General features: G+C 48.5%; 2 protein-coding genes across 3 annotated transcripts in view; one reads left to right on the top strand and one right to left on the bottom strand.

The window, feature by feature from the left end:
* Positions 1 to 2264: 2264 nt before the first annotated feature.
* On the top strand, positions 2265 to 8886 carry LOC118081027 (thymosin beta-15A homolog). 2 transcript variants are annotated; one of them, XM_035107121.2, is made up of 3 exons: positions 2265 to 2302; positions 5033 to 5167; positions 8444 to 8886. In XM_035107121.2, exons 2-3 carry the CDS (start codon positions 5068 to 5070, stop codon positions 8479 to 8481), a joined length of 138 nt encoding a protein of 45 aa, XP_034963012.1. In that variant the 5' UTR covers positions 2265 to 2302; positions 5033 to 5067; the 3' UTR covers positions 8482 to 8886. The 2 variants fall into 2 exon arrangements, with proteins under 2 accessions (XP_034963012.1, XP_034963013.1); XM_035107122.3 differs by having other exon boundaries at positions 2281 to 2312.
* A 1857-nt stretch (positions 8887 to 10743) lies between these two features.
* LOC118081028 (carnitine O-acetyltransferase) overlaps positions 10744 to 13814 on the bottom strand; it is a 38833-nt gene continuing 35762 nt past the window's right edge. Inside the window, exons 13-14 of the mRNA XM_035107123.3 lie at positions 13053 to 13190; positions 10744 to 11512 (exon numbers count right to left, since the gene is read on the bottom strand). Of these exons, the coding sequence (XP_034963014.1) occupies positions 11285 to 11512; positions 13053 to 13190 (366 nt within the window). The 3' untranslated portion in view covers positions 10744 to 11284. The remainder of the gene's footprint in view (positions 11513 to 13052; positions 13191 to 13814) is intronic.

Raw genomic sequence — 13814 nt, 5'->3', positions numbered from 1 at the left:
ACTACAACTCCCATGATCCCTGACCACTGGCATTGTTAGCTAGGGATCATGGGAGTTGTAGTTCCAAAACATCTGGAGAGCCAAGGTTGCCTATGCCTGGCCTAAACCATAGGTCGGCAACGTCTGGCCCATGGGCCGAATGTGGCCCACGGAGGCCGTTTATCCGGCCCACGAGCCGCTCGGTCACCGAGCCACCCGCTCGGCAAGTTCCCAGCACGCTGTGCTAAACTGGTGCAGCGTGGCGTGGGGACTCGCCGAGTGGTGCCGAAAATCGCTTCTGTGCATGCCCAGATGTGATTTTCGGCTTCTGGACATGTGCAGAAGCAATTTCCGGAGCCATGCTGCCCATCTCCGGGGCTCCGGAAATCGTTTCTGCGCATGCCCAAACGCGATTTTCTGCTTCCGGACATGCGCAGAAGCGATTTTCGGAGCCCCAAAGAGGGGCAGCGCGGTGCCGGAAATCGCTTCTGCGCATGTCCTGGGCATGTCCGGCCCACGGGTGATCGTCCGTGGAAATGATCCAGCCCACAGCCGGAAAACATTGCTGACGCCTGGCCTAAACCCACCTGAGAGGTGCCGGAACTGAGTTCAGGTGAGTTCCAGCTGGGAAAAAAAACCGTGCTGCATGCGGGTATTAATTAATTTAAGCTGCTGTGCTAAACAAGCATAAGGGGAAGTCCATTTGAACACACTGCCACTTTCTTCTGAGTAAATGCAAGGGGGCTTCCACTGTTAACAAACCGAGGCAGCAAGGAACAAACGATGCAATGGTTGAATTAACTTGTACACTGAAGAATTTGATAAGGCCAAACTCACCTCTGACTCTTCTGAGGAAGTGGGCCTGTACTTATTGCTGCAGATATATGCACCCACATGCATACCTCGTTATTTATATTACAGTATACAGACACAAATCGTTATGTATAAAGTAGTAAACTTTGCTTTTTTTAAGTGAGCTGTCTCTCTGTACTGGCTAATGGCATGAATTAAACAGATTCAGTAGAAAGAACTCTTTGATTAATTACCTGAAGCTGGTCATGACTAGTCATTATTATTTTATTTAGTTATACCTGTAACTAAATTCAATTCAAAATGTGAATTCATTATGCTGATACGGAAAATAATAATCGAAGTCCTGGCTTCGGAGCTCCCACATTCCACCACTGGTTGGCGCTCAAAACACCAGTTGCAAAAGCACGCAATTAACACCTGGCAGTCAGAAATGGGCCCCTTGTAACAATTTCAAAACTCACCCGTCTATCCCGCCCTAAAAAATAATCAGTCTGTTGGCTGGGGGCCAGCAGACATCGGGCAGGCGTTTTTAGGAAGAGCACCAGCCATCGAGACAGGCATAGCTGCCAAGTTATCCCGTTTTTAAAGGGATTTTCCCTTATGCTGAATAGGCTTCCTCACGAGAAAAGGGAAAACTTGGCAGCTATGGACAGGCCAGCCTCGCAAGGCTGTTGTAAGAATTACTGTACTGCAATAACGAATCAATGCACGTGGAGTGCTAACGGCACAAACAGACATGTCCTGTTTACTCAGTGGTCACTTACTTTCGAGTAAGTGTGGCAGGGTTGAGGAACCAAGAAAGATTACGAGAAAGCTCAGCCGTGCTGTCATTTCGATCAGATGACAATCCATTTGAACCCATGGCGGCGGAGAGGGATCAGTCAGAGGACACGCATCGGGGGCTGCCTGCAACAGTTCCCGTGTCTGGGCAAAGACGACTTTCCCCCGGGCAGGAGGAGGGGTGTCGTCACCATTCTGTTACCTGGGGGCACCATGCACGACAGCGCGCATTGAGCCGTCGGGGGTGATTTCCTGCTAGCACATTGTGGGGGGGGGAGGCGACAGAGGGGCGCCACATCGCAGCTGCCGCTGCATCCTCGATGCTGGACCAAGAGCGCGAAAGACTTCCGAGGGAAGGTGTCTCATCATTGGATGCTTTGAGATTCCTGCCTTGCTGGGGGGTTGGGCTAGACGACTCCTGGTGTCCCCTTTCCACACTAGGGTTGGGCAATCAAGGAAAAAACCCCACCTGCCTTATCGGCCCCACTTCCCGGCCACGTGCTGCCTCTACCAGCTCGGGCATGCCCTCCCGAGGAGCGGGCGGGGAAGCGGGCCCGCCCCGTCCAGCCCTGGGGCGCGTAGTTTTCTCCGCCGCGGTCGCCGCAGCCCAGAGAGGCGAGGGGACTACACTTCCCGGCGTGCCGCGCGGCTCGACGCCAGCTTTAAAAGGCCGCCCCGGACACGTTGCCTTCGGAGAGCGCGGTGCGGATCATCAGTTCGAGGGTTGGAGGTAGTTGAAGGTAGCGGAGAGAAAGAGGGGCGGTGGCCGGAGCTTTGTGTCGGGGGGGGGGGCTGTTGGGCTGTGCCGTCGAGGGGCGCGTGGCGGGAGGTTGCAAAGCCCGGGGAGGGGGCGCTCCTTGCTTTGATCTCCCTGGGCGTGGCGCTGGGTGAGACCCTTGGGGCGGGCGCGTTATGGCGAGGGAGGGGGGGCATGATGCACATGCTTTCGAAATGCTTGGCCGACGTTGACGTGGATGTACGCGGGGGGGGGATTAAGCATTTCCCTTGTGTTGTAGACAAAATTCCTACTGCGAGGTGCAGGATCTGTGGGTGTGTCCGGCAAATTCGGTGCATGCCGAATTCGGTGCATTTGGTGGTGCATGCCTGATTCGCAGTTTGGGTTGGGACCCTGTGGCCCGGTTCACATCGCGGTAAACGATGGTTTGGGGCCATCGAGCAATTGTGCTGCTGTTTGGAGGAAGCGAAATCCGAGCTTGCGTTCAGACGACCAGACTGACTTGCTTCAGCCGTCGGGCAACGGGAGCAGCTAGGGAGGAGGAACGCTGCAGAACTTTCGAACAACATGCACCTTGAACAATAGGGTTTTGTTTTTGTTTTAAAAAAATCTCTCCAGTACTGTATGTTTCTTCCAGCCTGATAACGCTTGTATTATTAGTATGACTGATGACTTAATTATGTCAATAGTGAGGGGAGAGATATTGTGTTGCACAGTACATAATGGCTTTTTCCACCTGCCCTGCCCCACCCTCCAGACCTAGGAGCCTTCACAGAATCATAGGGTTGGAAAGGGACCCTGAGGGTCCGTAGTCCAACCCCCTGCAATGCAGGAATCTGAACTGAAGCATCCATGACAGGTGGCCACACAACTCTGCTTTAAAACCTCCCAGAGAGTCTGTTCCACTAGCAAATGGCTCTTACTGTCAGAAAGTTCTGATGTTTAGTCGGAATCTCCTTTCTTGTCACTTGAAGCCCTTGGTTCGAGCCCTACCCTCCAGAGCAGGAAAAAGAGAGCTGTTTCCAGTGGAAAAAACCTGAAGGGGAGAGACACTGTTTGCCTTCGAGGGTGTTTGATTTCACCTGTGCTGCCCCTCCTTCAAAAGGGAGTTGCTACATTGGCAGGGCATTGAGTTTATGTGTATTTTATCGAGCTCAATAGAATGAAATATGAGTCATAGGGGCATGGAGAGTGTGTGTATTGGCATAACCGTACTTAGTCTTAATTGATTCTAATATTGCTTTATAGATTGTGAATGCTGTATCAATTTGTTAATCACATATGTTCTATTACATTTTATCATGGTGCTTATTTGTAAGCCACTTTGGGATTCCTTTTGAATGAAAAACATCAAATAAAAAACATTTCATGCAAGGCTCCCGCTGGCAGCGGGAGCAACAAGGGCACAAGGCTATTCAATATAGGGGCTTTGTGGGCCAGCTGCACACTGAGCAGGGGTGGGGGTGGGAAAAGCATGTGGCTGGCAAATAATCAGCTGCGCCAATATAAGATTGGGGACACACCTTACAGTACACATGAAAAGGATCTAGGGTTTTAGTGGACCACAAGCTTAACCTGTGATGCAGCAGCAAAAAAAGCGAATGCTATTCTAGGCTGCGTCAACAGGAGTATGGTGTCCAGTTCAAGCAATAGTACTATTCTATTCTGCCTTGGTCAGACCGCACTTGGAATACTGTGTCCAGTTCTGGGCGCCACAATTTAAGGATATTGACAAGCTGGAACATGTGCAGAGGAGGGCAACCAAGATGATCAAGTTGAAGGAGCAGTTTGTTTAGCCTGGGGGAAGATGGGGAGATAGGGCATCCATCTTCAAATATCTTAAGGGCTGTCATGTGGAAGAGGGAACAAGCATGTTTTCTCCTGCTCTGGAGGGTAGGGCTCGAAGCAGTCGAGGAAGAACTTTCTGACAGCAAGCGCCGCTTCAGCAATATCAAAAGCAACACGAAATATCAAAAGTACTTCAGAGATTTTCAGTACTTCCAGAGACTTTAGTTTGTTAATCTTTATGTTTTGAATTCTTCCATAAAGTATTTCACATTGTAATTGTTTCTGGCCATTGTGTTGCTTTTGATATTGCTGAGCAAGAGCTGTTTGACAGTGGAACGGACTCCCTTGGACTCTCCTTCCTTGGAGGTTTCTAAGCAGAGGTTGGATGGTCATCTGTCCTGTACGATCTACAGGGGTGCCTCTGGTTAAGAACTTAATTCGTTCTGGAGGTCCGTTCTTAACCTGAAACTGTTCTTAACCTGAGGCACCACTTTAGCTAATGGGGCCTCCTGCTGCCACCGCGCCGCCGGAGCGCGATTTCTGTTCTCACGCTGAAGCAAAGTTCATAACCCGAGGTACTATTTCTGGGTTAGCGGAGTCTGTAACCTGAAGCGTCTGTAACCTGAAGCGTCTGTAACCTGAAGCGTTAGTAACCCAAGGTGCCACTGTAGTTGAGATTTGTGCACTGCGAGGAGTTGAACTAGATGACTCTTGGGGTCCCCTCCAACTCTGCAGTTGTATGATTTCAAATTATTTTGGACGTTTTATGCCCTTTAAGAACAAATGTGTTGGGTGCCAAACCCAAGTCTCTGACCTGGGTGGAATAAAGCCTAGTTTCTAGGGGTGTGTGTAGAGTGCCTTTCTCTCTGCTGTTTGGGTGCTGCCTCTCTCCCCCACCCCACCCCGCTTAACAGAAGTCTTTGTGCTTTCTTGCAGTTCTCGAGTTGTTTTCTCGCTTCCCTGTGGCCAAGATGTGTGACAAACCCGACCTCTCCGAAGTGGAGAAGTTTGATAAGAAGAAGCTCAAGAAAACCAACACGGAGGAGAAGAACACACTTCCTTCCCAGGAGAGTAAGTGTTTCCCCGGGGCAGAGCGTTCCCTGCGGGCGTAACTGGGACTCAGTTTCTTTTTCCTTGTGGCTGGAGGGAAACCAATCAGTTTGCAGAAGAAGCTTTGCAACTTGGGGAGGGCAAACTTGACCCATTGGCTGGCGGGGCAACTGGTTGCAGCTTCAAGCAAGGGCCCATGTAGCTTGTTGCCTGCAGAGTTCACTGGCATCTCTGGGGGTGGGGGGTGGGCAAGAGAGGTCCCTGCCTGAAACCACAGAGAAAACTGTAGAAAGGCAAGAACTCTGGCCACAAAAGTAAACTTTCTGGTAGCTCTAAGTCAGGCATCCCCAAACTTCAGCCCTCCAGATGTTTTGGACTACAGTTCCCATCTTCCCCGACCACTGGTCCTGTTAGCTAGGGATCATGGGAGTTGTAGGCCAAAACATCTGGAGGGCCGCAGTTTGGGGGTGCCTGCTCTAAGCTTACCAGTACACGTTGACTTTAAGACTATTTGCTGAAGAAGGATTTTCGAAGCAGGGCCTTATCCTGGCGCACTAACTTCACCTGGCATATAAACGTCAAGAAATAAATCTATCCATAAGAGACTATTTGGAAAAACTGAATCATTCGAACTATTAGTCCAACACAAGTTTACAATTTTCTACGTAAGCTTCAATCACGGACTAATAACTAACTTCTTTAGTTATTAGTTGAAACCACAGAGAGCCACGGCTGCCAGTCAGTGTAGACAATACTGAACAGGGTCTGAGCAAAGTTTGGTGCTGCTGGGAAAGCCCAGGGCAGACTGGTGCTGCTTGAGAGTCTTGACTTCCTGACCCCTGGCTGGGCTTGTTCTGCATTCAGCGGCCCCACCCCTGGGATTGGCGCTCCGGATAAAACTGGATTCCTCTTTCCTCTACTTCTGGTTCCTGGTGAGTAAGGAGGAGTATCCTGTGGCGGCAGAGGGGCTGCTGCTGCTTTCTGTCGACATAATCGACATCATCCGACAGGAATCTGGCTGCTGAGGAGGAGCTGAGCATGTCTGGGCATCTCAGGGCCCGACCTGAAAGAGTTTTTGCACTCGGCTGGCTGGCTGAGTGAGGCCTCCATGCCTCCACTTTTTATCATTAGTAGTATTTTTAAAAAAGAATTTCAGTTATTCGAATTAAGTGATGAAAGAAAAAAGAAATGGGAGGGAGTACAAAAAAATACAATAAGTATAGTATAATCCAATGCGTAGAATCGGTTACATTTCAATACATTATTATATATTGTCGCAATACATACATGATTATTATTAACCTATTATATGCTATGTAGGTAAAGGGGCCCCTGACCGTCAGGTCCAGTCGTGTCCGACTCTGGGGTTGCGGCGCTTATCTCACTCTATAGGCCGAGGGAGCCGGTGTTTGTCCGCAGACAGCTTCCAGGTCATGTGGCCAGCATGACAAAGCTGCTTCTGGCGAACCAGAGCAGCGCACGGAAACGCTGTTTACCTTCCCGCTGTAGCGGTCCCTATTTATCTACTTGCACTTTGATGTGCTTTCGAACTGCTAGGTGGGCAGGAGCTGGGATGACTGAGCAACGGGAGCTCACCCCGTTGCAGGGATTTGAACCGCCAACCTTCAGATCAGCAAGCCCTAGACCAGGCATCCCCAGACTTCGGCCCTCCAGATGTTTTAGACTACAATTCCCATCATCCCTGACCACTGGTCCTGTTAGCTAGGGATCATGGGAGTTGTAGGCCAAAACATCTGGAGGGCCACAGTTTGGGGATGCCTGCCCTAGACTCTGTGGTTTAACCCACAGCGCCACCTGGGTCCTATATGCTATAAACTTGTATCAAATGTCAGTAAAGGTAAAGGTAAAGGGACCCCTGACCATTAGGTCCAGTCGTGACCGACTCTGGGGTTGCGCGCTCATCTCGCATTATTGGCCGAGGGAGCCGGCGTATAGCTTCCAGGTCATGTGGCCAGCATGACAAAGCCGCTTCTGGTAAACCAGAGCAGCACATGGAACGCCATTTACCTTCCCGCTGTAGCGGTTCCTATTTATCTACTTGCATTTTGACGTGCTTTCGAACTGCTAGGTTGGCAGGAGCTGGGACCAAGCAACGGGAGCTCACCCCGTCGCAGGGATTCGAACCGCCGACCTTCTGATCAGCAAGCCCTAGGCTCTGTGATTTAACCACAGCGCCACCTGTGTCAGTATAATTTTCAGTATAATGTCAGTATATTTGTGTCAGTATAATTTTCAGTATAATGTCAGTATAATTTTCCAAAGTCTACGCCTATAAGCAGTACATTCATATCAATGTTAGAAACACGGGTATATAAGTTAATCGTTTATACAGTGGTGCCTCGCAAGACGAATTTAATTCGTTCCACGAGTCAATTCGTTTTGTGAAAAATTCATCTTGCGAACCGCGGTTTCCCATAGGAATGCATTTAAATTTCTTTTTTTGCCCATAGGAACACATTAATTAAATTTCAATGCATTCCTATGGGAAACCGCGATTCGCAAGACGAATTTTTCGCAAAACGAATGCGTCTTGAGAGTCACCATCAGATCGCAAGACTCATTCGTCTTGCGAAAAATTCATCTTACAGGGCATTCGTCTTGCGAGGTACCACTGTATAAGCAAATGACACCTTAAATCTAGATTACAGTTGCCCCAATGTCTAGGTGCCATTTCCCCCCACCCACTGTTTATTATTATTATTTTCCATTTCATTTCCCTACTGCTTTATAATTCAAAGAAAATATCGCCAAGCTGTTGACAACTCATTAAAGCATGGAATTAAAAAAAAATCCACAGTAAAACAAATTCAAGCTTCAAGGAAGATACTTCAGGTATCTTAAGTCTCTTAAGTCTCAATTTCTCGATTTTACTTTCCCCCTATTTATTCATCTACTTAATTTACAAAGCTGCTCCATAGCAGAAGTACTCTAGGAAGCCAGTGTGGTATAGTGATTAATTAGTGGGAGATCAGGATTCAAGTCCCCACTCAGTCATGAAGCTCACAGCCTCTTAACCTACCTCACAGGGTCGTTGTAGGGATTAACTGAGAATGGGGGTGAACCATGAACTGCTTGGAGAAAAAGGTGGGGTATAACTGCAATAAATATGCCCTTCTGCATGATGGAGGGGCCATCCTGTCGCTAGCTAACCTGCCATCTAGAGATCCCCCACATGGATCTCCACGTGCTCGCAATTGGACCCATGCCAGTCGCAAAACACTCCTGGGTAATGTTTAACACTTGCCAGAGCACTAATAGTTCCTCCTTCTCTTTCAGCCATCGAACAGGAGAAGGAGTCTGCGAAGTGCTCATAGAGAAGGCCTCTCCGCATGGAAACATCCACGTCCTTCCTCCCTTTTTTTTAATTAAGCGAGGGGTTTTTGTAATACAATGATGTCTGTTGTGTATGTTGAGCAATGCAGCCTCCTCTCTAGCTGCTTCAGGGGGCCTTGAAGACCTGCCCCCTCCCCATTACTTCCTGTTTGGGGGCTGCCAAAGGGGTGGGGCAAAGGATGCCAAGAATGAAAAGAGTTCTGGGGCTCACAGGGCCCACCCGCAAATCCCCCTCCTTCCTCTTCCCACACGCAGCAGCTCCACCAGCCGAGCTCTTCAAAGTGTCACTTCCTCAAACCTCTTTCAGCAGCTTTCCTTGATTTGTTTTTGCTAGAAATGAAATGGGGAAATACCTATGAAAAATAAACAAACACGAACTCCTTCAAGGTTGTCTTTTGCGTCTTTGTCAGAACTGCGGAGACCTGTTGTTGCTTCCTCCCTTGTGGACTGCATACCCTCAAAAGTCTCCCGGTTTTCCAGGGACAGTCCTGGAATTACAGAAGCCATCTCAGTTTCTCATTTGATCCCAGAATGTCCCGGTTTTCCTTTTCCCTCCACATCTTAGAGAAGAATTAAAAGTGGTGTGTGTTTGTGTGTGTGTGTGTGAGAGATTGGGTGCGAAAACAGAGTCCTGTTTATACTGTAAATAAAAACCAAATGAAGGAAACATTGAAGCTGGCATACGAAGCCCTTCCTGTAATTTTGAAGGGAGATGTCACCATCCACTTGAAATTCTTTCATTGCAATGCTTCATGTTACAGCAATGGCAGGTTTTTGCATTTAAATTACAGGCCGACTATGCACCGCTTGTAAAATTTGGAAGGACAACGGGGGGCTGCTTCACATTTGTGTCCCATCAGGCGAAAAGGCAGGAAATAAACAAATTACACTTGATCACTGTACACTGATCTGTTTTTACACATGCATGTTCATTCCTGAATGAGTGCATCCTCACAGGTTGACGTCGTGTGTGAATTGGCTACCACCACAGAATATGTGTCATGCCTTACATCACCTTAAGGACAATTTAAATATGCAAGGGGTGCGTGGGGAGAGAAACTATCCAAATGTGCAAAAAATACCTATTTTTGACTTGCTTTGGAAATGCAGAAATCCGCCTTTTGCTGTGTTGTGTGAAGTTGCAGTAAGACAGCAAAACGGCTGGAAACAGAATACTTGGGACACGTTTGTCCACATTCTTAAGATAAAAGTATAACACTAAGGTTTTTTAAAAAATAAAAGGTAAAGGACCCTTGGATGGTTAAGTCCAGTCAAAGGCGACTCGGGGGGGGGGGGTTGCAGCGCTCATCTCACTTTCAAGCCGAGGGAGCCAGCATGACACCATGACGGAAACCAGGGCGCACAGAAATGCCATTTATCTTCCCGCTGCAACAGTACCTATTTATCTACTTGCATTGGTGTGCTTTCGAACTGCTAGGTTGGCACTTTCAGGCCGAGGGAGCCAGCATGACGGAAACCAGGGCACACAGAAATGCCATTTATCTTCCCGCTGCAGCATTACCTATTTATCTACTTGCATTGGTGTGCTTTCGAACTGCTAGGTCGGCAGGAGCTGGGACAGAGCAACAGGAGCTCGCTCCGTCACGGGGATTCGAACCGCCGACCTTCTGATTGCCAAGCCCAAGAGGCTCAGTGGTTCAGACCACAGTGCCACCCGCGTCCCTGTAATCCTATAATCCACTTATGACACGTAGCCCACATCTGCACTAACCCTTTTTAAAAGAGTCCTAGCACATTAAACAGCCTTGGGTTTGCTAAGGGCACTGAAAATGGCTAGGAGACCCCCTATTGCCCTCCCGCAGATACAGTTCCCTGAAGAGACTTTAGTATTAAACCACTCTAGAAATTTGAGCTCTGAGGAGGGGAATTGGGGGTTGCTCAAGAGTTACACCACCTTTGTGAAACTTTCTGGTTAATTCTTGCTAAAGAGAGGTGGCACAAGAACTTGCTTGAAGAAAACTGCCCGTTAAGAAGCTGTGAAGAATTACCGTACTGTCGGCACGGCAGCTGGAGAAACCACAACATGCTCTGTTACGTTTCGAGAAGACGGAGATACAAAATGTGTTTACATGACTTGCTTGCCTTTGAGAAATCCCGGGCCGTGTTCCCGTTAGAGGAGGGACTTGCCCTATGAGCCTAAAGACAGTTGATCCGTTTCTTCAACCATGCATGTGTGTCCGCCATGTTCTCTTTCGCTCCTCCCCAAACATGAAAGACAAGCATTTTCCTGAAAGAACCATTTATTTCATTATTCCACGTGGAAATAAATTAGATTTGGCTTCGAATTAAGACTGTGTAGAAAAAAAGAAAGCTGCCCCTCCCGGAGTGTTACAAAGGGCGTTCTGGCTAAGGAAAGGCTAGAGCAGGCATCCCCAAACTTCGGCCCTCCAGATGTTTCGGACTACAATTCCCATGATTCCCTGACCACTGGTCCTGTTAGCTAGGGAATCATGGGAGTTGTAGGCCAAAAGCATCTGGAGGCTAGAGCAGGCATCCCCAAACTTCGGCCCTCCAGTTGTTTTGGACTACAATTCCCATCTTCTCCGATCACTGGTCCTGTTAGCTAGGGATCATGGGAGTTGTAGGCCAAAACATCTGGAGGGCCGCAGTTTGGAGATGCCTGGGCTAGAGGATAATAAGCTTTGGCACAAAGGGGTGGTAGAGCACAGATTTTTGGCCTGAGGTGTTTGGAATTATGGGTGGTAAGTGTTGCTTTGAGGCAGAGAGGATCTTCTCTCGGGTCCCAAGGTGAGGAGTGTCTTCTCAAGGTTGCCTTTGATCGCTCCCAACTCCCCGGTTCCCCAGCAAAGCTCCCACATCATCCAGGGCCTTCTGGATGCTCCCAGCCAGGTGCTCAGCATTGGTCTCCTGGCAACAATTGAAGGCAGTGACAGCAAAGTTAACATGGGTAGGCAGGGGGTTGTAGCAGACAGCATAGCCGTCGGGGACTAGAGGCCCGTAGCACATCACACAATCCGTGCGGGCAGCTACCTGAGGGAGGAAAAATAAAATGTGATCAGCAGGTCATCACCACCCCTTGTTACTTCTTTCTCTTTAAAGTACTGTCTGTTTTTCCACATTAAGAATGACATAAACAACAATATTCCACAGGCTCTTCATGTTGGCTAGATTCAACGTGTTCCCCTCTATGGAGACAGAAGGAAGATATCTAGCTCTCCCAAAAGCCGAACGTTTATGTAAATGTGGGAAGAATGAACCAGATACATTGGACCACATTTTCTTTTCCTACAATTACGGTATTAATGCGAGAAGGCGATTGCTGGGTGCCTTGCAGGTGGATGCATCGATCGCGGCATTGCCAACTATTCAGGGGTTACTGTCGGATAATAATGATGGAGTTACTTTAGTGGTGGCTGAGTTTTTGTGCTCAGTTTATGCAGAGAGATTGGGCCACTGTGGAGAGGACCAGGGGATGCTAATTGAAAATTGATATATCGTTCTAAAATATTAATTTAATTAATATGTATTTCATTTCATGAAGTCTATAACGTGAATGTTTTATCCATAATTTTGGTCTGAAGCTCCTGAACTTGTCGTGCCTAATAAAGGTTATTGACTGATTAACAATATTCCACAAACCACAAAGGAAGTAAAACCAATAAACAAAGGTCTTCACTAGTAAGCACCAGCCTCAACAGCAACACACCGATTCAGAAGTCTGTCTGGTGGAACAAGCATGTTTTTTTTTCACTTGGTGCAGGAAAAATCTTGTGTAGGAGGAGCACCAGATTCAAATTCTCACTCAGCCATGAAGCTAACTAGGTGATGTTTGACCACTTCCTCTCAACTGGACCTTCTTCACAATCTTGGTTAGAAGAAGGGGAGGAAGGGAAGAGAATGTTGCCTCGAGCTCCATAAGGAAAAGGTATGACTAAATTGTAATAAGAATTGGGGTGGTTTGTTTTTTTTCAAAGGGATGTTGCTTGTCAGGCTTCCTGGGGAAGAGCATCCCACAATCATGGTGCCACCACTGACAAGGCCCTGCTCGGCACACCCACAGATTCTAAGAATGAAACCCAGAGAAGAATTTTTCCAGAAGGCCCTGGCAACCAAGGAGGTTCACGTGTGAGGAGGCGCTTGAAATATGTGGTACGACACATATTTTTCATGCTAAAGGTCCCAGGTTCAATCCTTAGCATCTCTGGGTAGGGTTGGGACAGAGCCCAGTTTGAAACTTTGGAGGGCCACTGCCAGTCAGTGTAGAGCAGTGTTTCCCAAACTTCGGCCTCCAGCTGTTTTTGGACTACAACTCCCATCATCCCTAGCTAGTGGTCAGGGATGATGGGAACTGTAGTCCAAAAACGGCTGGTGACCCAAGTTTGGGGAACACTGGACTGTTGAGCAATGGTGAATATATACCACTTTTTTTTTAAGGAAATTGCTGTACACAGGTATTTTATAAATAAATGTCATTGGGACATATAATTAGGGACTCAAAGAGGATGAACGGAAGATGTAAAGGACTCTGAGCTCGAGCTACACAGGAATGTGGAGGCCTAGCAGGCTCTACCTGTCCCGTGGAGAGTTTCCAGTAAGATGCCACGGCGTGGGATGTATCCATGAAAAGCTCCGGCACCCGGAAGCCATCAGCAATGGCCTCCAGCTTCATTCCCAGCAAATGGCGGTCGATGCCTTGCCCAGCCAGAGCCTGCAAGAGAATCAGAGGACAGAAGATTTCCCAGTGCTCAATGGGAAGCAGACTTCGTGACGCCGCTGTTCCAAGGCACCCCCCAAAGCTTGCATGCATTCCGGAAGCAGCTAGAGAAGAAAGGGTGAGCCTGCTTATCCAATTCAATGGTGTACAGTTATATTTCTATAGCTTGATACCTGTGGGCTCTTGTTTTCTTAAAAAAGGAACCCGGACCATAGGTGCAAAGTCTCCCGTATTCCCCGGGAAACCCCCGTTTTTCCAGCCGTTTCCCGCTGGCAGCCCGGATACCCCCATAAATCCCCTGGATTCTTATCGGCCCGGGGAGGCTCCTTCTGCGCATGTCTGGAGTCTCTGGACATGCGCAGAAGCAATTTCTGGCACTGCGGCCATTTTGGAAATGGGCAGGGCATGCGTGGAAGCAACTTCCGGTGCTGCTCTGCCCAGTTCCAAAATGGCCGCAGCGCGACTTCCGGTGCTGCGCCGCCACCGATCCCGGAGTTTTCAATCTGGGAGTTGGCACCTATGGCCTGGACTCAGAACAAGGAAAACCATGGTTTTCCTCCACACTTTCCTTGGTGTTGCAATACTTGTGCTCTGTCACCACGGGCTACTATTGTGCTG

The sequence above is a fragment of the Zootoca vivipara genome, chromosome 2, assembly GCF_965207765.1.
Source record: "Zootoca vivipara chromosome 2, rZooViv2.hap1.1, whole genome shotgun sequence".
Lineage (NCBI taxonomy): Eukaryota > Metazoa > Chordata > Lepidosauria > Squamata > Lacertidae > Zootoca > Zootoca vivipara.
Note: the sequence above shows the minus strand (reverse complement) of the source record. Positions and strands in the feature narration are given on the sequence as shown.